This window comes from Ambystoma mexicanum, chromosome 9 (genome assembly GCF_040938575.1).
Source record: "Ambystoma mexicanum isolate Mex_15411 chromosome 9, UKY_AmexF1_1, whole genome shotgun sequence".
NCBI classification, from domain to species: domain Eukaryota; kingdom Metazoa; phylum Chordata; class Amphibia; order Caudata; family Ambystomatidae; genus Ambystoma; species Ambystoma mexicanum.
In genome coordinates, this window is record NC_090931.1 from 665,567,802 (window position 1) to 665,592,149 (window position 24,348).

Below are 24,348 nucleotides of genomic sequence, written 5' to 3' on the forward strand. Positions count from 1 at the left end.
AAGACTAGATTACATGTTTGGCGCACAGGGGATGATGGTGGAAATGGTACAGACAGAATATAAAGCGAGGGTCCTATCGGACCGCTCGCCTTTAGTCCTACAATGGCTGTACCGGCCTCCAAGGGCTAGGATACCGACGTGGCGACTTAGAGCCGAAGCACTTAAAGACACGATGTTTAGAGAAGACCTAAGAGAAGAAATTATAAGCTACTTTGAGACCAACACAGGAAGCATGGAGTCAGTGGGCACATTATGGGAAGTATTTAAAGTGGTGGTTAGAGGGATAGCCATAGCCAAGTCCAAAGGGCTACAGGGAGGCATAGTGAGAGAATTGCAGAACGCAGAAACTAAGCTGGAAACAGCTCTGGGTAGGGGAGGTAGCACTAAGGAAGAGGCTGGAACTATACGCCAACTGCAACAGGAGTGTGCAGGCCATTGGGAAAGGTTATGCAACCTGAACAACAAAAAATATGTCGAGAGGCAACATGCGGGTGGAGACAAGCCAGAGGATGCTGGCATGGTTGTACAAATGTGAGACTCCTAGACCCGCGATCAGAGTAATAATGGGGGAGTACGGGCAAATAGTGGACACCCAAGAGGGAGTAAACCAAGAGTTCTTTGATTATTACCAAAAACTGTACAGGGACGTAGGGGGCAGCGACAGAGGGGAGATAGCGGACACATTGGAGGACATAGGCTTGCCACGAATAAGCGCTGAGGAGCGAGAGGATTTAGATGCCCCAATCACTTTAGAAGAACTAGAGGAGGTAGTAACACAACTTCCTACGAGTAAGACCCCGGGGGCGGATAGACTCCCCAGTGAGTTTTACAAAATGTATAGGAAAGAGGTGCAACCCCCGCTGTTAGCAATGCTAAATGAGGCATTCGAAATAGGACGGCTACCAGAATTCCTGAGAGAGGCGATTATTATTCCACTCCCCAAACCCAATAAGCCAACTAGGGATTGCGGATCGTTCAGACCGCTATCCATGCTAAACCAAGACAGCAAAACGGTTACGGCAGTGTTAGCTAACAGAATGAAACGGATTATCAATAAACTAGTACACCCTGACCAAACTGGATATGTCCCGAGCAGACATATCTGACAACCTTAGACAACTCCACCGAGTCCTGGAACATACAAAGGGGGACCCGAGTGAGATGGCAATAGTATCGCTGGATGCAATAAAAGCCTTTGATTCAGTCAGATGACCATGGCTAACTGCATCCCCGACTAGCTATGGGATAGGGCCGGGGTACCCAAGATGGGTTAAACTACTATATAGCGCACCACTAGCCAGGGTCAAGATGGGGGTAGTCATTTCGTAAAGGTGGCAACTAATTAGGGGTACTAGGCAAGGATGCCTGTGGTCTCCGATGCTGTACATTTTAGCACTGGATCCCCTGGCAATATACCTGAGGCAACAGTACGAAGTAATAGGGATTGGCATCAAAGGAGAGCCACATTTGGTCTCACTATATGCAGACGACATGCTACTGTACTTGCGATACCTAGAGGAAAACCTCCAATATATCCTTGAAGTGATGGAGTGATTCGCGCTGCTGTCTGGCATAGCGATGAACCCCAGAAAATCATATATATTGCCGCTGGGAAGGTATGTAGGAGTCCCATTAAACAATCTACCAGTCCTGCAAACACCATGGCAAATAGACACGTTCAAATACCTAGGGATAGATATTTACCACACGGTTGAGGCAGAACACCGGCACAACACTGAGAAAGCGGTGAATATCGAAAGTAGCATGAGGTTCTGGACTAAGCTCCCCTTGGCAATGATGGGAAGGGGGTCGCTGCTGAAGATGGTATTACCGAGATTACTACATTTTTTCGGTAATATACCATATCTGATACCGAAGAGATTTTTCAGTAGACTACAGAGCATATGTAGGGAATTTCTATGGCATGGTACTAGGAATAGAATCACCCTCTGGAAGTTACAGAACACGCACGACAAAGGAGGTATAAAACTGCCTAACTATGAGATTTACTATTTAGCTAGTCAATTACAATATGTGGCCAAATGGTTATCAGAGGACCGGACCTCAGAATCAAGATTGTTGAGACTAGAGTCCGCCTGTACTTCCTGAAAGAAATTATATGGCTGCCCAAATCAGAGATAAAAGAGCGCTCAAAGATGTTGGGGCTGGGATGGTAGATATGGCGCAGAGCTTGTAAGGTAATCGAGAACCCAGCCCCGTGATCACCACAAGTGCCGCTGGTTGCATTGACTGGAGGGGAAGGGCAATTAAGGGAATTGATAAGGAGGCACTGGGAACCAGTGGGTGTAGTAACAATGGGAAATATATGGCACGAAGGAGAGATAAAGGCGTTTGGGATTTTAGTAGAGGAAACGAGGCTGCATAAAGGGCAACACATAACATAATAGAATGGTGCGACGGATCAAAGATACATGGTCGGAAATAACATTAGCAGAACAACCAGATGCCGCCTTCGATACAATTTATGATATAGCAGAAGGAGGACATGAGATTTCCAGAACATATGAGCTATTGATGTCTAAAGTGGGCAAGGAAGTGGTGCAGCTGACAATTGACTGGGAAAAAGAAGCGGGTATACCTATGAGTGATGGGATGTGGGAACGGGCCAAAGGTATAAGAAGGTATCTAGGAATGCTAGATTACAGCAAATACAACTATACATAACCCACAGAGCATATATGACACCTCAAAGGATAGCAAAATTTAAAACGCACGACAGGAATGCCCCAAATGTTGGGAAGAGAATGTGGGAATGACGCATATGTTCTGGGCATGCCCCGAAATCGGGAAATTCTGGGAAGAAATATCCCAACGGCTAAAGGAGAAAGGGATCAGGTGGAATCAGTATGGGCATGCCTGGTGGGTGGATTCCCTAGGCCACGTCAATTAAAACATGTGAGTAAACTGAAGGACTTGGCATACTTGCCAAGCGGAGGATTGCCATGGGATGGAAGGCATGCAATAGACCCAGGATAGAAGTATGGTGGAGAGACCTCCAGAAATGGACTGAAGCCGAAACGGCAGTGTGGCAAGAAGTGGGGAACAGAGGAGGGGAGGAAGAAGCAGAAACCCCGATAGCCTGGAGACAGCTAGTGGCCACACTATATGGGCCCGCCCAGGACTGGTCGAGTGACCAGGACTCTGTTGAGGATGAAGGAGAAGGAACCCCTTTGGAAGAAGGAGATGCGAAAGGTGCAGTGTAGTAAGCTCGACCTGGGGGGTGGGAAAAGGGTAAGCAGTAGAGGCGGGAGATTGATGAATACCTTGAAAAGTCGAACATGTACTGCAAGTTTTGGTTGTATATTTATAATAAAATCAATACAATTGTTTTTTTAAAAAAAGCATAAGTGGGGTGTAATTATTTTACTGACTCCTTCATTTTGGGAATAAGGAATGTTTAAAATGAATGTTGAAAACAAGGAAAGTGGGCGTTTTTTAAAAAATGGAGACGAGCATGGCTACAACTTTAGACGCAAGTGCTTCCATCAGTCCCAAACATCACCTGGGTGCAGGATGAGCCTAGGCAACTGCTTTTAACATTGTACACTACTTTACCAGAATTTCTGGTAAACTACAATGTTAAAAGCAGTTAACGCTCTTCCCCCCCCTCCCCCCCCCCCCAAGTCTGAAACCACACATGATTGTTTTATACTTCACCTGGAACACCTGATGGGTCCACAGAGAGGTCAAGAGAAGTTACATCCTTAACTCTATTTGCGAATCTGGTGACACAGAGGTAAAATCTTAGCAAACGTTGCTTGCGCAAGGCATCTTTGCAGTAGGTTAATACAAGAGGGGCCAGCCATAATGGCCATTAATCAATGACACCACCATTGCTTTTGGGTGGGCATGAGTGATCAGCCCAATTGTTGATCTGGTGCAGCTCTCAGAATCAGGCTAACTAAATGTTGTCAATGTGACATTTGCCCAGGATTCACTGACCTTTCTGAACTCCAATTCCCACACACATACACAATAATAAAACACACCATTACTTACACAGGTACCATACATGGGTTTGCAGGAAAACCAACACATATGTACATTTTAAGTATATGGGGTCATAAATAATGGCCACAATTATATGTTTGAATCTTATATGGAGGATTTGTGGGATGGTTTGTACTAGCTTCTTGTTCCTAACTGGTAGTTCTGGATCCATTATCCAATCTTCATTTTTCTCTGTGTGGAGTAACTGTTGACTTGCAGCTGAGAGGTACTTTGCTCAGTATTGCATGTTGCTTTTTGGGCGTTTCCCCTCAATTCCTTCTTAAAAATGGGTTCCAGAATGCACTGTTTCTATCTAAGTAGTTCTTGTTTATATTCAGGGCGGTTCTCTTCCACCCTAGTCGTGTTGCTCTGTATTTTCAGGGCCGCTACAACATGGATGATTATAGAGGGGTGGAGTAGGGTCAGTGATGGATTACTGGAAGGCTTGCACCTCCTTACTTGACTATTATATGCGGTACATGCTAGGCAATGTTTCCACTGTTCTGCACCCCCCTTGCACCAAGTTGGCGACTATGTGCAAATGCGGTCATATAACTGTCGGTGATGTCACTTCTCTATATTTGGGCACCCCCTGGGAAATGTATAAGTAGGCTCCCATGCCTGTTGCCACTTCTGGTCCTCGGCACCCCCAGCGTTCCGGGCAGAGTCTCCCTGCAGTCCGGCTGTTAGCAGCAGTTACCTAGCCAGCACCACAACAGTGCTACTGTGCATACAGGCTGCAGCCGCAGGGACCCTCAGGCATGCCCAGCTCCTGTCACAGCCACTGCTATGCACGCTACAAGGAGGAGGCCCTGTCAGGTTGCAGTAAGAATAGCGGGGACATTGAGCTTCCCAGCTCTCTTGTGCACCCCCTCACCACCTTCTTGCTCCTACTACATGGCTGCCCCACACGTGTCAAGATGCCACTGTGTTACTCTCACCCCTAACGCTTCACAACAGCACAGGCCATTTGAAAGGTACTTGAGCATTTCTTAGGTCAGAAAAGACATGAGAACACGGTACAGTTCAAACCGTGTATATAAAATTCAGTTTATTATTTGAAATTATGATTTCTTGGATAAAAGATGTGCCCTCTATGAATGTGCTGGTGTACTTACTAAGGAGGTTCTATAAGAAACTATGTAAGCATACAAAGGCTTGTGTGGTGGTGAAATGCACGGAAACGATTTGTCCCATTTCTCATTTTTAAAGGCGGGAGGCATACATCAAGGCTTCCTTACCTTCAAGGGGTTTGACAATCTGGAGCTTTTCGGGTAGGAGTGAGCGCAGGCAGCTGGATGTTGCTGAGAAATCTGTGAGTTCCGAGTGGTAAGTTGACATAGAAAGGACGCTGTCCGTGGGCGTGCTGCACCCGCTAGCATCTCCCTTCTCATCCTCCATTACCTTCAGTCCACGCTCCCACTCGTCCGCAAAGAACTGTCTCTCACTCAGGTAGTTCTGCCGCCGGAGGCAGAGCCTATGCAAGGCTGTGGCAATTTCCTGTGCTCCAGGACCCACTGGCAGGTCCGGCTTCGAGATATTGCTGTTAAAAAAAATGAAAAGCAATATCTATGATGAATGGCTTTACACTATTTGGCTAACAATTACTACAAGCGCTGATGGCATCCTGTAAATGCAGACACATTCCAAACTGGGTTTCTGTTAATGGTTTAATTTCAATCAAGTTTTAATGGAGCAAAGGGCTATGGGCAAGATCTAAAAACACAAAAGTGGTCTGTTGGATTTTCTTTTAGATATACACTGCCAGCAGGCACTTTTTTGCAGTTTCTCCTATAGGATACACTACAGAGCACCTACACTGAGCTCGCCTTTTTACCCTGTCACCTTTGTTGTGGCCATCCTTCACAAGGAGCAACAGGTGGTACATGACCAGTGCTCTCACTATACAGTGTTTTCTACAACATATTCAGTGTTTGGCAAATACAAATGTGTCCCCTCACAGCGAATGCATGGCCTACTAGGGGAAAGCAATTAACACAGCTATAAGCTACCACAAAACATTTTAGGCGTATAGAACCAACATTACACTTCAACAGAGAAATAGTTGGCGTGAACATGAAACGTTGCATTATAATAACTCATTCACATTACCAGAGGTTGAGTACATGTCTTTAAAAATACATACAAAACCAAAGGTGCAAGCTAAAATTCTAGTCTTTCACCAAAACTCATTGGACCTAAATTGGAAGCAGGAAAAATGTCCAGGAGCAGGTACATATCCTCAAAGTCACCTTGGAGTGTTTCAGGTCAGTAAAAGGTTCTCCACAGAAGTCAACGTAAAAAAGAAAACGGGCAAATCCATGTGTAAGGCGAAAAGTAATACTCCACAAGCGCATTCAGTGGCAGAACACTCCAGTGGAGACCAGGGCAGACCCAAAAGAAGAGCCCCAGAGAAGATGCAGCACAGCAGGATGAGCTGAAATGGAGGTCAATGGAGAAATGCAGTTGAGACCTTCCTCTGAAAAGTCTCGATCATGAACCACAGGGACCCCTAAAAGTAAGTATTGTGAATAACCCAGCACCCTAACGCCCAGAGGAAGTATTCACTGTGTTAGATTTCTGAAAAGATTTTTCCAGAAAGGCAAAACAACCCGATGAGTACAAAGCTTCTTTTCCAGGTACGGTTTACAGGATCCGAACAGCCAGGGACTTGAACCCAAGACTAACGATGACAGAACAATCACCCTTCGTAGGAGTGACACTGCTGAGCCGGAAGCAAAAGCAACATCAAGGACGTCTCCAAAAGGGCAGAACATGGCAAAGCAGGTTCCAGTGGCTTAAGCAACAAAGGAAGGCTACCCAGACACTGAAAACCGTGCCTCAGTGAAAACTATAGTGGGGCGACTCAGGACTTTCCTGAAGAGCAGATGAGGTGTGGTGGGGGTATCAACAGCCTTTCAGGTGATAGCGACCTACACCAAAAAGGGACGACCCCAATAGTAGACCAGGAAGCTGGTGGTAAAACCGCATGGAGAGGGTCCCAGCATGGCGTCCTGGCCAGTAGACGGCGGGAGCCAACAGGATGACTCATGCAACTATGGAAGGTCATCCAGCAGCCAAAAATGTAAACTGAAGACCCGCCCAGGATGAAGAATACAGCCAATATAGCCAGATGTGGTCCAAAAAAATGCAGCACCATCCCCAAAATGACAGGGATCCTCCAACAAGTAAGTTAGCTGCCAGTTTTCCAGAAAAAAACAAAAACAAAATTGCGAGCATGAACTGGGTTTCTCCCAAATGATACCCCCACTGCCCCACACACACACACAGGCTGGCCTAAGCAGAACCACCAATCATATTAGGGAGCTGAAAACATTACAACTGTTGCCAGTCTACTCCCTAAGTTCATTGTAGGTGCATCGAATCGCCCTGGGGCCAAAACAAGGTACCTAAAAAGCACCACTGTCTGAGAAGGCTTATACCACTCACAAGGACCACATACTCTAAAGGGTACCAGTGGTGGCAGCCTTCAGTAGACATCGCAGAGTACCAAAAATAAGTCAGTAATTCAAAAGGACACAATTAAAACAGTTTGAGGTCTAAAAAATGACCTAGAGAGAATGAACTTGTCTTAAAAACACTTCCCCAGATGGAGAACACTCTCCTGGAGACTATACCCAGGATAGCGGATGTGGAGAAGAGGGGGCCACTAACACCCCCCCCCAACCCACATACCTTAGGGTGGGCACAGGCCCTTTTAAGAATATTTCAGAAACTTTTAGATCTGCTGGGATCTAGAAATTGAAGTAGTCCCCCACTAACAATTTGTAAGACGCCAGTCAAATCAACCAATGTGGATCCTTGGACCTGCAAACACACCAGAATAAAGGCAGAACCCCAACAACTATCATTAGAGGTCCCCCCAAATTTAGAGAGGAGTTTAAGGCAAGCAAAGCCCAGGAAATTATGTTAACAGCCAAGTTGCATGCAACAAGCAAGCAGGTAGAGGTAAGGCAGTACTGTCAATTCCTACCTCACATGCCCTCTTTCAGCAAGCACAACCACCTAGTGACTCATAGGAAAAAAGTGACAACAGCCAATCCCAGCAAAGCCCCCTCCCCCCCCCCCCCCGGTGCCCTGCAGACCTAGTTAAAAGCCCATTACCTAGGAAGCAAGCCCAGAGGAGGGACTAGCCTACTATAAAGAGGTACATCTCAACCTCGTCAGGGCAGAGTACATTAGGGTGGAGGAAGTGTTAGGCAAATTTCGTATGCAGTACCCTTTGGGACCACTACATACAACTAGGACTACAGGTGTAAGCAAAACCAACCTTTGGTGTAAGACTCTATTACACCGTTTTTGGTAGCGGAGCTCAGCAGCCAGGCTGATCTCAAGAGGGAATGTGAACTGTAATGACGTCACACAGAGGTCTACAATCACAGGTGTTCAAATAAACTCTTACACTCAAGGTTTCTCTGTTAAATATTAATTAATTTATTTAACTGTCAGTTACAAAACATTCATAAGAAGGAGGCAATATAATCACACAAATATACTTCAGTACTGTACACTCTAAGTTTCTGAGGCATTTAGAATACTTTGAAGGAGGAGTAAAAAGGCATAGGTTATCAGAACATAGAAAGAATAAGAGTTCGCCAGAATAGTTAATTCAATAGGCTAGGCCAAAGTCAATGGGCTAAAGTCTTGAATAGGATAAAGCAGTTCTGGTAGATAAACGGAAAAGTCTCTGCAACAGTTCTTAGGAATAGTTTGTAGTAAGAAGAATCATAACCAGGCACCCATATTTCTCTGGTACTTTCTCACGTCACAACAAAACGCAACCAACCAGAATCGTGCAATCACGTTGCATCAACATCCCACGTTTCAACCAACAACGTGCGGGTGGAGCTAGCTTCCCAGTACTGGCTGCAAGAAAATGGAATGCTCTTCCTATCTCCATAAGAGAGGCACCATCCTTCTCACTATTCCGCAGCAAAATAAAAGTCTGGTTCTCCGAGCAGGACCAGAACCTACTCACTGTATAAACTATTCTGTATTACATCCGATCGTTACATAGCAGCATCACAGGCTACTTACATGCATTGATACTATATATTGTCTCCATGTCAATAATTGCCTAATATTTAACTGCTACTGTGCATCATTCACGTCAACATTTTATTTTGTTCATTTTAATCTGCCTGCCTAAACCTATTCCTTGTACCATACTGCCCATTTCCCAGCCGTTGTGATATAATACTTATGTAACTTGTTTTACTGTAATATAATACACATGTAACTTGTAATATTGACTGTATATTCATGCCTGTGCAACATGTAAGTTTCAGCGCCCTGATGCCCTCAGGCTTGGCCGGGCTTTACAAATAAATAAATATGTTGGATCACAAGCTGATTAGGCCTGTGAGTTGGGAAAGTTTCAGGCACTTTCACCACGAGAGGTAAGTACTCGCAGTCTGATTTTACAGTACCTTTAGAAATGAAGAAAAAGATGCAGCTGGTGACTTCTGTTCCTGGAAGTTCCTGCAGATCTCGCTGTTCCTGGGCCTCCGTCGTGGGGACAAGAGGGAGGACGTCGGGGGGACTCCTGCACTGCACTAGGACTGGTCAAAAAGCTGGCAAATATTCAATTCTGGTAGCTGTAGTCAAGCACACTGTTAGGCAGATTTGCATGCAGTACTCTCTGGGAAGACCACACACAATTAAGACTACAGGTGTAAGCAAAAACAAACCTTTTGTATAAGTCTGTACCACACACTTTTTGGTAGCGAGCTGAGCAGCCAGGCTTATCCCAAGAGGGAATGTGAGCAGTAGTTGAAGTTACACAGAAGTATCACAATCACAGTGGTTCAAGTGTCTACACTCAAGGTTTTTGTAAAACATACTTATACATTTATTTACACAATCATTTAGAAAACATTCAATAGTAGAAATCAACTTAATATGAAACACCAATACACTACAGTAACAAACTAAGTTGTAGGGACAGTTTGCGCTCCCCTGAAAAAAGGAGCCAAATGGCACTTCAATTACTTTCAATGGGAATAGAAAGACATAAGGTTATACAATGGATTAGAAAACACTTCTGTTAGGCAATTCAAAGGTTCAATGTACCAGGAGGGTCATTTCAATTCAATAGGCCAGGCCAAAGTCAATAGTCATGGGTTCTTGAATAGGACAGATCAGTTCTGGTAACAAATGGAGAAGTCTTTATAAAAGTTATCAGAAGTAGTTTAGACGAAAGAGAATGATATGCTGGGTCACAAGATGATTAGGCCTGCAAGTTGGGAAAGTTCCATAAACTTCCACCCCAAGAGTTAAGATCTCTCAACCGGATGGCAAGTGAAGCAAAAAGATGTAGCTGAAGAAATTGGTTCCGGGCAGTTCCTGCAGATCTCGCTGTTCCTGAGCCTCAGATGTGGGGACAAGAGAGGACGTCGGGGGACTCCTGCACTGCACGGGATCGTCGCCGGAGCAAACATAATGGAGTCACTTTGGTTCAGTAGCCGTTGCTTCAAGACACAAACTGGTCCTAACCAGCATTGATAATGGTATTCAGGTGTCTTCTGAGCTGATTGGTCCCACCAACTCAAAAGGAAGAAGCCGTTCTTGAAGGAGCTTCTCTGTCGAATGGAGTTCTGGCGATTTGGATGTTCACCGGGCAAACAAACGATCCAGTGGTTGCAGCAGCCGTCCTCTTCCAGCTCATCTTCGGTTCTTTCGTTCCAGTGGTTGACTCTGCCTTCCAGTCCTGGAGACTCGCCTTTTAAACAGTTTTCTCCCATTCATTCCAGCCTAGCTGCCAGTCACCCAGTAGGGTGACTGTCCTTGGCGGACAGTCAGACAGCAAATCACGCCAGAGTGCATTTGGGTCTCCTAGGAGACCAAGCACAGGGAGTTTCGGGCACCTCCCTCCCTTCCTGCCCACCCCAGTCACTCAGACGCCAAGGGCGGACTTGAATCCTGAAGCCGGCCGCCAAAGGCTCACGAATAAAGGGACCAAACCTGGTTTGGCGCGCAGGGTTAATCACCAGAAGGACCTTTCCACAAAGAAACAGCGAAAAAAGAAGACTGGGACCTGTTTTTACAGGGGGTGCTCAGAAGACATCTTGAAAAACATGGCTCCTGCGATTTAACGCTACTGGTGTTCACGGTCGAGAAAAATCATGGAGTTTGCTGTAAAACCACTGCCACCAGCCATTTCGAGGGGAAAGGGTAGCATTTGACTGCTACATGAGTATCTAGACATAGGGGATACTAAGTAACGCCTCCAGCACTCTATTGTAAGATACTGTGTGCTGGGTCTAGCAATTTAAAAAGACTAGTAGAGCCAATTTCACTTTACTTACTCTGGGAAACAGTAGTTTATCCCAGAGAAGGTGTTTAAACCTTGGGAAAGCCTGAAACGGTTTCCCTGTGCCACTGCACTGAGGGTGCTGTGCGACACATATGAAAAGATGATGCCTATGGAGTTGTCTAAAACGCCATAACCAAAGAAAACACAAGAGTAAAACACATGAGAGAGTGGGGAAAAAGGGTCACACTCTCTCCAGGTAAAAAAATAATCAAGTCCTCAAAATCAAGCAAAGTTGCTGAGGGTCTCTAATGTGAAGGGAATTAGCACATGTATGAGAATTCTCCATAACAGGAAGAAAGGGTGTTTGGAGCTGGAACAAAGAGTTTGGAGCAGGTGTGAGAGGGCAGTTGGTGAGCTGATCAAAGAAGAGGTGGTGGAAAAGTGGATAGGAGGAGAGATAAGGAGTTGAGTTTGGAGGAATGTGGAACCAGGAGGGCAGAAAAAGGGGAGGTGGAATTTAACTCAGGAGAGGTTTGTAGAGGTGAAGTGAGGGAGGATGTCATGTTAGAACAGGCTGGGGAGGGAGAAGCTGATGGGGAAGTTACCTCAGACGTCACATCCGAGAAGGGTTGGGAGACAAAGTGAGAGATGACATTACATAACGCAAGTTAAGAGGAAATTAAGGCGACTGGTGGGAGAGCGACTGAAGAAGTCATTAGAAGAAGGTGGTGCTGGGGAGGGTGGAGGGTTTACTCATGAGTCGTGAAGTCACGGAAAACCATCAGGAGGTGGAGATACAAAGGACGTTGGCATAGTCAAGGAGGAAATGGCAAAGCACAGAAGGAGGCTGAACTTCGATGCAAAGCTGTGGGAAAAACTTGCTAGGGGAAAGAAGAGCTAGAGGGAGGTACTACTAACCAAGGTCAGGAGTTGAAGCCATTTCGGTTAAGGGAGAGTCTCCCCCCACCCCCTGCACTCCCTAGATACTGAAACTATGAGCAAAAGGTGAAGGCTTGGGAAAACGAGCTGAGAAATCACCATGCAATTCAAGGAAGAGTTGGAGAGAATCAAGAGTGCGAAAGGAGGGTAAGAAGGAAGGAGCTAAGAAGATTTTATGGAGTTAAGTCAGGTCCAAGTGCTATGGAATGCTGTAAGGAGATACTTAAGGCCTGGAGGAGAGAAGAAGGAAAGCCAGGAAAGAAGAGGACTTCAAAGACTGGGAAAGGTAAAAGATGGGAAAAATAAGAGGAAGCTGGAGGAGACCCAGAACAGTGAAAAGGGAGGCTAGATTAGGTCAGGGAAGTCTCTCCTCCTAGCTCCATCCTCCTGCCTCCTCCGCAAAACAAGGTCACAGCAAGATGCGGGTTGCAGAACCCCAAATTCCAGTGACTTCAGTAATCCAGGAAGGCCCCTGGAAGGCCATTTAATTAGACTGATATTGCAAATCATTACTTGGATTATAATTGAATTCCAGCACAACATTTTTTGGATCCATCATTTTCACTCTCTGAATGGACTATTTTGGTTATGGACTTTCTACCCACAAATAGGGCAGTTTTCATATTCATCCAGCCCCCATTTTAGTTATTTTATCCACACTTTAACATCCTCTAGTATGGCTAAAGATCTGGATTAGTGACGACTTACTGACTACAGGGGAGTTTTGTTATATGTACACACGTGTAGAACACTTTTAAAATGATTAAGATCCCAACCCCTGCATTAAAAGTCCACCGACAGAAGTGCCCCAGGACCATCCTATTGGTTGTCCAGTCTTTGATAAGGTCTCTCTGCTGCACCAATCGCCACCATGAGCTGGAGCTCAGGACTCTGCAGGCCGAAGACTTGTGGCTGAAGACCTTCTCTCCTGTTGCTCATCTCCAAAACTAAGAGGGGCCTTAATGACGCCAAGTCTTCCCCGCCTTCATGTCTTGCTTGCCGCCCCCTGATCCTGGTGAATTTTGCTTCGACACGTGTTTGCCGTGATGGGGGGTGTTCAGGTCGCTAATCATGACACCTGCTGTGGGACCTGTCCTTAAGTGCCCGGATCATCCTGCTAGAAGACCTTTGTGCCAGTGCTGCCGGAAATAGGCACCACAGTCTAGGCCAAACTAATCCCACGACAGACTTCAGCCACTGCAACCGCAGCCCCTGGACCAACAGCAGAAGTAAGTGGCCCAGGCGATGCAGAAAACACTAAGGGTGGTCACTCAGAAAATCTATTGAGTTCAGTACATAACCCTGCATCCCCATTTTCTCACCCCACCCTCCTACCATAAGGATTGTTTGGGTAAACAGTCCACTCCCCAACTCTCCCATGCTGAACATGATCGGTAGAGTTCTGGCCAGGGATGCCCCCCCCCCCCCCCTCCCCAGTGAATTTCTGACTTGAATAAGTGAGGCGATCTGGCACCTTTGTATATCCATGAAGAACACAGCCATGGAGGAGCCTGCAGGGACCAATGCCCTGGGATTTATTCAGAACGCCAAGTGTCCATAAAAATCACTTAACTATAGTGTTAAGGTGCATTAAGGAGTTTTGCAAAAGCCCACCAAAAGGTAGGACTTCAGAAGACTCACACTTGGAGCACAAGGTTCCAACTCTTAGTATAGGCCTGAACCCCTCAAGTATGTTGGTAGCAATGGCGGAGTAGCCAGGCTTATCCTAGGAAGGAGGGAGGGAGGGCTGTTGGACGGTACAAGGACCCGAGAGTATACATATAGTCCAAAGAAACACTAACACACTAAAAGTTACATAAACATTTTGGTTTATTTTATATATACACTAAGGTATAGATAATTCTTTAGAAAGGTGAGTACTATAAAATACAATAGCACATAGAACCACCAATGCAATCTTCACAGTAAGTAAATACTTTTATAATGCTTTGAGAATGGCAGTATTCAATTAAAGTAAAATACTTTTGTAATCATCGTTTCAGATAAGAATGAATGAAACACAACCAACCTAAAGCATGTCAATACTTCAAGACCTGTAATACTTTTTCAGAGGTCTTAGACTTTAGCAGTCCGTCCTTTTCAAAGCACAAGTGAAGAACGGTTACCGCCCAGTCGATTTACAGCACCTAGCGGAGGGTACTTCAAGGAGCGGAATCTTGCCTCTCAAGATGCGGAAGGAGTCCACCAAAGTTTGAGGATAATTCGATCTTCGAAAGTCTGTACACAGCACAATGGTCGCAGGTCCCAGGGTATTGGCAAATTGCTGCTAAAAATGCAGGTCATCTCAAGACCGATTGGTCCCTAAAGTCCATGGAAGGAGTCCTCTCCAGAGCTCCCAATTGGCATGGAAGATGGGGTCAGGACAGCGGTGGTTACTTGGCAGGCTCTGGTGGTCGCTGGAAGTTGCTGTAGGTGTCTCTAGTCATCTTCATCAAGATTCTTCGTTCCAGTGGTCCACCTTTCTTCAGCCTCAGGATCCATGCCTCTTATGCAGGAACCCAGCCAATCAGCATCCATACACCAATCAAACTATGGGTGGTGGCTGTCATTTCAGGACAGCCAGCCAGCCAGCCTCCTAGTTGGAACTGGTTCCAGGCCGGCACAGCAGAAGACAAACAGCAGGAGAGTTTGAGTCCTCCCCAGTTTCCTGTCCTCAATGACAATGGCTCCTTGACGGGCTTTCCCATGGAAACCTGCCAAAGACAAAAAACAAACAAAGGTCGTTCCCAACCCTGCATGGCAGAAGGACCAGAAAAAAAAGACAAGCCATCTTGAATTGGTGAAAAAAAGAACACCTGTCACAATTTTGGGTCAATGGTCAAAGGTTGTAGCCTTTTGTGCACTACTGCAGCTGTGGGTACAACCTGCAAATACAAATTACAAAAAATTAGGTAGGATATAACCACTGCCACCAGCCATTCAGATTAGCTTGTCACTGTAACCAAAATGTTACAGGAGCAGTGAGCAAGGGGATACAGTGTAACCCCTCAGCACTCCACATAAGGTGGGGTGTGCTGATCACACAGTAGTCAAGAAAGGAAGGATACAGAATAAAGAAACTAAGGATAGTCTGAGTCAGTAAGTTCAACTTAAAAGTCTGTCTGTGGCCAAAAACCTATACTTGCCCTCTCAACTAAAGCTAAACAATGTGTAGGGATGTCCACAACAAAATAAGTAGTGTTCCAAATAAAATTCTGAGCTTCCAGCTCTTGGCTTACTTTCCAGCTCCCCTTCCCCAAGTTCAAACAGTAGTTCCACAAAGGCTTCCAGAAGGGCTCAAGGCAAGAACAAGTTCACAAGGTCTTGGGTTTCCCTCCCTTAAGACGCTAGCTTGCCACCTCACAATCAAGTCTAGTCTCTGAATACTCAATACCGGGTCCAGGCCAACTTTCAACTCCTTTAGACTCTTCAATAGTTCACACAAATTGCTATCTTATGTATTCACTTCAGCAATCCAAGATTTGTTATCTGTATTGTTCCTTGGCTTTCACAGACAGTGTACCCTCGGTCTAGGCGCAGTTGTCAGACCACGCAGTCTACCCATTACAGGTCACGCAATCGATCACCCTAGGCTTTCTTGCCCATACAGGTTTTTCCGCCACTGCCGCTGTGTTCTGGTTCACATTCACTTTGGTTTCTCCTTGCCAGTCTCTTGGCTTTGTCACAATGTGCTCTTTCATAGAATTCACTCTGTGGTGCTCCCTTTCCTTCATCACCTTACCTTCCCACTTCAGTAATGTTCATTACTTATTTTCCACTTTATTCCATAAGATTAGTTCTTTGTCTTTTTGCATTTACTACGTGTGCTTCACACAGGTTTGCATTCCATTCTTAAGCTTATCAAATCTTTCCTTTAGTTCAGTATTCAATAAGGTTTATTTCATGTTCTATCACCTACAGTTCAACTTACTAATATTTTCGCTCATCTGGCAATTACATTTGCCCTGTAGTAGCCCTAGGAGCACCGGGGTACGAGTGGTCCATCCGATTCACTCGCTGGTCCTTGGCGGCTCCTCCGGGCGTCTTCTTTCCTCGCTCTCTGCTCCATGCACACGTCTCTGTAGCAATGGAAGCAGTGCTCGCCCTGTGGGTTGCCAGCAGCTCTGCTCGTCGCTCGTGGATGCTGCTGGTAGCTTGCAGCACTGGGGTCTCGTCTGTGCCCCACAGCTCCGGCTGTGGCTACCCAACCAAGGAGGCTTCAACAGCTGTGACCCTCTCACGGCCCACTCAGACCTTGGCGTCGCAGACTCTCCTTGATACTTGCCCCCCTCTGGACTGTCGCCTCCACCTTTTATGCACCTGCGACCACTTAACAGGTTGATGGTGCAAGCCCTTAAGTCCACTTGCCTGACCATAGTTACTGGTGTTCTCTGGACATGCCTGACCCTCACAACAGACTTCAGGCCTCTTCCTCATTGCAGTACCAGAGTGGTATGACTGAGGTCAAAATGAAAAGGAAGTGATTGGCAACAACCTATAAAAATAAGGGGAGGGTAAGGTTTGCCCTCACAAGGGAAAGGGGATACCATGGCTCGCTCCCAGACCTCCTCCTATTTAACCTCTTCCTAGTGTTACTATATTGATGGCATTTTCCAGGGTCATCATGGAAGGAAGAAAAGGTAAAAGGGTAACAACATCCCATAATGGCTGCTAGAAATGAAGGCTCATTATGGAATGGAAATGGGGAATACTGCATCTCACCCAAGGACACCCCCACCGCCCCCCTTCAATTCCCTATGTCTCCTCTAACCAGTTGATCCTCCCTCGCATATCCACCCCCAGTGTTGGGATCCAAAAGTGATGGCGCTTCCCTGGCCACCAGGGCAGAGGATATTGAGAAGGAAGTGAGGATGTCCTCAGGTTCCTCACAGTGTGGAAAAATGTTCCCACTCACTCAGGAGACCTGACGAAAACATCCAGTAGTCCAGCCATAAGTGCTGGGGGCAGGACTCGCATGTTAAGGGGATTCCACATAAAAATGAAAATCTACCAAACAAGGTGGACTTTCTGGTGAACAAAAAAAAAAAGACACAAATGCCTAAAAGGTTCAGTTAAGTACACAGAGAGAAATCCTAATAACGCAAGTTAGGCAGAAATCCCACCCCTACACAGAGATAGTCAGTGTTTCTGATAAGCTCCCTAGAAGGGAGTGCTGGTCATTCAGGATGCTCGGAACGTGGGCTGGATTCTCCAGTATAAACCCAGGTCCCGAGCAGCCTGAATGCTGAAGGCCAGCACCTTCTTCCCCTTCCCCCCTCACCTCTTAGCATCCATGTAATTTCCTGCACTGGTGCCAAGAATGCTTAATTACGAGAAAAAAAAGAAACTTATCTTTTCGGTGTTGTGTGGCGTCTTAGTCTCTCAACCCTGTTTTCTTTAGAAAACGAACCTGGAAGCGACGCACTGCAGCACAAACACGTTTTATTATTTATTTTTAATGAAACACCATTAGCACCAGTGTAGGAAACTACACAGGTGCGAATGGCCATGACAAGGAAAACTGGCCATACTGGGTGGTAACTTCCGGGTATCTCGTCATTATGGCCATAATATCAATGTTCCCAGGATGAAGAAAGGGGAGTTGCAAAACCTTTACCAGGGCCACCTCTGCTCCTGCTGAGCTGTGAAATGTGATCAGTCAATGTCCCATGTATGGGTGGCTATACATTCTGACTTGGCAAAGGGGCCAATGGCAGAGCCATCTCAACTGTATTTGAGGCCTGGGGCACCGACAGTCTTGGTCCCCCAATCCCATGCCCCCTCCCAATCTGCAAACTTAAGTGAATATATAGTACAACAAGGTGGTCCAGAAGGCCACTAAGAACGACCAGCGCTAATGCCAATAGTTATGAATATAAAAAGCAGCGTTCAACATGAAAATTTTGAGGGTACCTAGACCAAGTGCCCTCAGTAAGAAACAAGGTAAATATAATCAGTGAACTGCGCCAATTTACAAATAATGCATCAAACAGTTGAGTTATATTTTTAATTCCATTCCACAGCCTGACACGTGTTTCGAGCAGAGCTCTTCTTCAAAGGTGTGGATGCTTGTCGAAGACGAATAATCAATAGTGAATTTTGTTGAAAGGCATATTAGCTGAAGATGATCTAGTTTTAGGTTTAAGTAAGTCAACTCTCTCCATACTAGACACTTCACGTTCAACCTTGGTTAGCAGATTTGGTTGATACCCACTTGTACAAATTGTTCATCTATAAATGATTTTTCCGCATCAAAGTCAGCATTGAGAGAACAATTCCTTTTTGCTCGAATATATTCACCTTTCGGAATATTATTGATAACAGAACGTTTATGAGAGCTGGATGAATGTAAAACTGCATTAACCGAAATGGGTTTGCGAAAAGTTTTAGTGATAAAACCAGTAGGGGACACGGAGACGTTCTTAAATCAAGAAAGTCTACAGAATCATTAGAGTAATGATGTATAAATTGCAAACCCCAGTTGTTAACATTCAGAAAACAAACTCTCTTAATTCTACTTCATTACCAGTCCAAATCATAAAAACATCATCAATATATCTCTTCCAAAGATATATAAATTGAAAAAAATCCTTGTTCTGAAACACATACTGTTCTTCAAATAGGTGCATGAATTTATTCGCCACAGATGGAGCAAAACTAGCTCCCATGGCAATCCCAATCAGTTGTTGGTAATATGTATCATTAAAAAGGAAAACATTGTTTTGCAGAGCACAGAAAAGAAATTCTTTGATCATTTCAATATGAAGATGATATGATGCTAATTTGTGTCGGAAAATATAGGTAATACTGTCAATTGCTTTCTGATGATCAATAGAAGTATATAGGGATTTAACATCGAGTGTGACCAATAATATTTCACTGATATATGGCAATTGTGCAAGAATGTCAAGAATATGCATGGTATCACGTATATATGTAGGTGTGGAGTGAACCAGTGGTGAGATGCATTCATTAACATAGATTGAAATTGGTTCCAAAATTCCACCCTGGCCACTAATGATGGGTCTGCCTTCCGGTATCTTATCAAACAGCTTGTGAATCTTGGGCAGAAAATAGGCGGTTGGCATTGTTGGTTTGTCAGAGAACAGAAAACATTTTTCCACATGGGTAATACCTAGTTTATACCATTTGTCAATTAGAGAATGAACTTTATAATGAATGTGTGAAATAGGATTATTTTTCAAAATGGCATAACACCCAGGAGAATTCAAATGATCCAGTGCCATAGAGATGTAATCTGCTTTATCCATAATTACAACGTTACCACCTTTATCAGCTTCCTTGATCACAAGTGAGTCATTAGATGCTAGCTTGTGAAGGGCAAGACGCTGTGCTGATGTTAAATTAGAATATGTATGATGATGACGGGAAGAACGACGATCAAACAATGTATGAATATCATTAGTCACAACCAGATGAAAAGTATCTATAACATGATCATCTGAAAAAAATGGGAGTGAATTTCGATTTGTTTGCAAATTCTTTAATTGTCAAATTACGATGCTGTATGTCTAATTCTTTCATAGTATCAAGGAGATTAGACTCACTATCAGACATTGACTCATCAATAGACATAAGTATGTGTGTACTCATCATTGTTTGCAGTGTAAGTTCTGATAATTCGGCGACAGGCGTTATAGGAGAATATTGTTTAACCTGTGTGGCAAAAAACTTTAACTTTCTGATAAACTTGAATAAATCAATCTGTATCTGCACACAATCATTCTTACAGGATGGAGCAAAAGATAAACCTTTATTTAGTAGTGAGTGTTCTTCTGGAGAGAGCTGATATGGACTTAAATTATGTATTAAATCTATCTGAACTGATTTGGAACAATCTGATTCTGCATGGATTTCTGATTGGCGCCGCCTGTGTTGGCCGCCCATTGAGCCCCTTGGTTGGGCCCGAGCATTGCGGTATTGGCAACGGGTGGTAAGCGGAACCGGACCGGTTTTCTGATGGCCTCTTGTCGGTTGCCCTTTTTGAATCTTCTCATCTGTTCTAAAAAAGGTGCCGGAGCCAAAGTAGGTTGTTCAGGCAATTCAACAGAGTCAGCATCCTCTTCATCCTGAGCCTCATCCTCAGGTGGGTTAGTCCCTGGAACAGCTTTGTTCCTAGGCCTATCTGCATCACTTTCTACATCAGAGCTGGCAGGAGATGAGGCAGCACTACTATTGCGCGATCTAGATACATCATCAAATTTAGGCTGGTAAGTGTAAACCCGATTATCTCGATAATCCCTATCGTCTCTAGAAAATTTTCTGCATTTTCTCATTTTGACCTCATCCTGATGCCTTCTCAGTATGTTATACATTGTTTTGAAGTTTTTATCAATAGTTGCAGAAGGTGCATCAAACAATTGAATTTCTTGTTTGAGTTCATCAATTTGTTTGACAATACGAGAGTGTGCTCTTTCCGCATGCTCAATAAGTAGTAATAACATTTTATTAGAACTATTGGTCAGGTTGGTTTCCCACTCCACTGCCAAGTCATTATCCTGAGGATCCTCAAAGTCCGGCAAAATGAGTATACGAAGACCTCTCGGTATTTTACGTTCTTGAATGCAATGCTTAAGCGTGGTCATCTCCCAAAATTTATTGATTTCTCCGATACTCAACCTCTCTAGCTTAATAAATTTTGATTTGAGATCCTCAGTAATGTTAGGTAACCGTTTGAACGGATTCAAAGGAGAAACACGAGGTGCAAATAATGCTTTAATATCCTCATCCCTAGTGAGGATATATTCGGCTGCTTCAGCCATTGAATTAAGGAAATACAATGCAACAGCTGCTGGGTTCAGGACCAAAAATTAAACAGTAGAACAAGGTGGTCCAGAAGGCCACTAAGAACGACCAGCGCTAATGCCAATAGTTATGAATATAAAAGGCAGCGTTCAACATGAAATTTTTGAGGGTACCTAGACCAAGTGCCCTCAGTAAGAAACAAGGTAAATATTATCAGTGAACTGCGCCAATTTACAAATAATGCATCAAACAGTTGAGTTATATTTTTAATTCCATTCCACAGCCTGACAAGTGTTTCGAGCAGAGCTCTTCTTCAAAGGCGTTTATGCTTGTCGAAGACGAATAATCAATAGTGAATTTTGTTGAAAGGCATATTAGCTGAAGATGATCTAGTTTTAGGTTTAAGTAAGTCAACTCTCTCCATACTAGACACTTCACGTTCAACCTTGGTAAGCAGATTTGGTTGATACCCACGTTGTACAAATTGTTCATGTATAAATGATTTTTCCGCATCAAAGTCAGCATTGAGAGAACAATTCCTTTTTGCTCGAATATATTCACCTTTCGGAATATTATTGATAACAGAACGTTTATGAGAGCTGGATGAATGTAAAACTGCATTAACCGAAATGGGTTTGCGAAAAGTTTTAGTGATAAAACCAGTAGGGGACACGGAGACGTTCTTAAATCAAGAAAGTCTACAGAATCATTAGAGTAATGATGTATAAATTGCAAACCCCAGTTGTTAACATTCAGAAAACAAACTCTCTTAATTCTACTTCATTACCAGTCCAAATCATAAAAACATCATCAATATATCTCTTCCAAAGATATATAAATTGAAAAAAATCCTTGTTCTGAAACACATACTGTTCTTCAAATTGGTGCATGACTATATTCGCCACAGATGGAGCAAAACTAGCTCCCATGGCAATCCCAATCAGTTGAATATATACCTCGAGTCTCCTGTGATCATCCAAGGACTTTACAGGTATTGTGATGCTGCCCCAGGGACAAGGCACAAAAACCGCAGAAGCATAAAAGACTAGACACGATGACTCTGTGAAAGACAGAATAAAAAACAAGTACTGGCAATGGCAACAGTTTGTGCTTTTGTGTTGACATGAGAAAGGCACTTTCCAGGCACAGCTGAGGTGGTATTAACTGGCGATTGATGGTAGCAGATTCAAAATAGTGAGCACCTGGGCATGTAGTAGCAAGCAGTGCCTGGCAAATGCCTAAGACCTATACACAAGCCAAATATGTTGACTTTGCCAGCGTTTGTTTTTAACAGGACTTCAGTGAAGGACATGCAGAGTGCTTATAAATCAAGTGGCTGAATGCAGGCCTGGTAAAATATTTTTATTACACCAGTAGCAGGTTTACAGATCCAATTACGTCATTAGCTCTCCGAAGATGGCTTTGAAATAAACACACAGGCACCTCGAGTGCAAAGCCCGATGGTAACACTGCAATGTTCCCAGCCTGACTCCAGCCCGCTTTCATCCGGGTGGCTAACGCGCAGCCCTATCCTGCAGCCTGTGTCAAGCCGGGAGGCAAAGCCGGCCTGCAAGTAAGGCCATTGACTGTTGTCTATGCCGGTCTAAGCCAATGAAGTAACAAAGCCCTACCAGACCCCTGTTGTCCTCCTTCAATCTGAAGCCTACCTGCTGCATGTAATGTACTACGTAAGCCTACCGCGCTTTTTCCAATGTGCGATCAGGCTTGCCCTCCTACTCTCCAATTCCCTATTTGCCATAGCCTTGCCGGTACCTTCTTACAACCACCCAAATCATTTCTCCCCCTTCACTTTGCTGTATCCCTTTTACCTGCATGACTCCTTGTGACCGTCATTTCAACCTCCTTTGAGGTCCGATGTTACTCTTGCCAATGTTAGCGCTACCCCCATCCACATGCTACCACTAGGCATATATGGCTTGAACACCTGTGCTCCCTGAATTGCGTTCCACCCAGGTGCCTCCTAATGTGGGCTGTGTGCCCTCCGCTCTTCGTCCTACATCCCCTCACCCACCTTGTTCTTACCTGGGCTTTTGAATTTGTGAGGCACCCATGTGCCTCCGAATGTAGCCTGCGCGCCTTTCGCTCCTCTTCCAACAACCTCCCTGCCTTCCACTGTGCTCCCGAAGCTGTATTCAACCCTTGCGCTCCCAATGGGGCCAGCCAAGCCCCTGCTCCTCTTCCAAGACCCCCACCCCCACCCACCTTATTCTTACCTGTGCTTTTGAAGTTGCACGGCACTTCTCAGCCTCCTTACATGGGCTATGGGACACCCCCCCACACCTTGCTCTTACCTGCACTCTCCGAGCTGCACGGCACCTCTGTGCCACTTAATTATGATAAGTGTGCGCCATTAGCCTCACAGGCTAGGTCTCTATCATCTAAACAGGCAGATCTCATCTATGGCCTCCTACAGCAACGTATTGTATCCTGTCCTACCGCCTACAGGATCACCTCCTTTGCACCCATCACACATACCAAGTCTCTTCCTACAACGCCCTCACATGTGCTCACTTCCCACGCCAAGTCACCCGCTCAAGCACTCACAAAAAGCACCATCTCCCTCTTGACGTCCACCAAGCCCATGCCTATGCGTCAGCCTTCCCCATCACTGCACATTACTGATCATCCACTTAGTGCCTCTCCACGTAACCGGCATCTCCACGTAACCGGCATCTCCACGTAACCGGCATCTCCACGTAACCGGCATGAGCTGCCTACCACGCTCTGCCATTATCAATCCCACAGGCAAACCTAGAATTTATCCCAGCACGCTACATGCCATTGCCCGCTTCAAGAACGTAATGCCCTTCTGTAATCTCAATCCACACCCCCTACTATCTTTGCGCTCCCCCTACAACAGAAGCTTGCAATGCTCACCTCTAATACCGCACCAGGCCATGCCACCTGCCCCTAGCATCAACAACTAGCCCACAAATAGTTACCCTGGCCACTGCCTTGCAAGCCTCAACAGATATTCCCACTACCAAGCAATTATCTACACCCCTCCATTGCGCTCTCCTCAAGCCTATATCCCTGACCGCCCATGCCCACGAAATCTTGGACCTCATCACGCGGAACAACCTTGACATCCTTGCCCCAACCGAAACATGGCTAACCCCAGCCTTCTCTATGGGAATCCCTTCGAGCTTTGACATGTTGTGCTGCGACAGAACACTAAAAAAAGAAGGCAGTGTTGCCCTCATTTATAAGAACTCCCTCACACTGTACCCTACCAATACCACCCAACTCTAGCAGATATCAGCAAAGCTCAAATGATCCGATAACGCGACCATCACCATCCATCTCGTCCATCGACCTCAGGCCATATCAACACC

The 24,348-nt window shown here is 45.1% G+C and overlaps 1 protein-coding gene across 6 annotated transcripts in view; it reads right to left on the minus strand.

Annotated features, from left to right (window-relative positions):
* Positions 1–24,348, minus strand: part of TRAK2 (trafficking kinesin protein 2) — a 522,775-nt gene that overhangs the window by 94,227 nt on the left and 404,200 nt on the right. For all 6 annotated transcript variants that reach the window (XM_069615471.1, XM_069615472.1, XM_069615469.1 and 3 more), the window contains one exon: positions 5,253–5,554. In XM_069615471.1, coding sequence (XP_069471572.1) covers positions 5,253–5,554 — 302 coding nt within the window. The remainder of the gene's footprint in view (positions 1–5,252; positions 5,555–24,348) is intronic.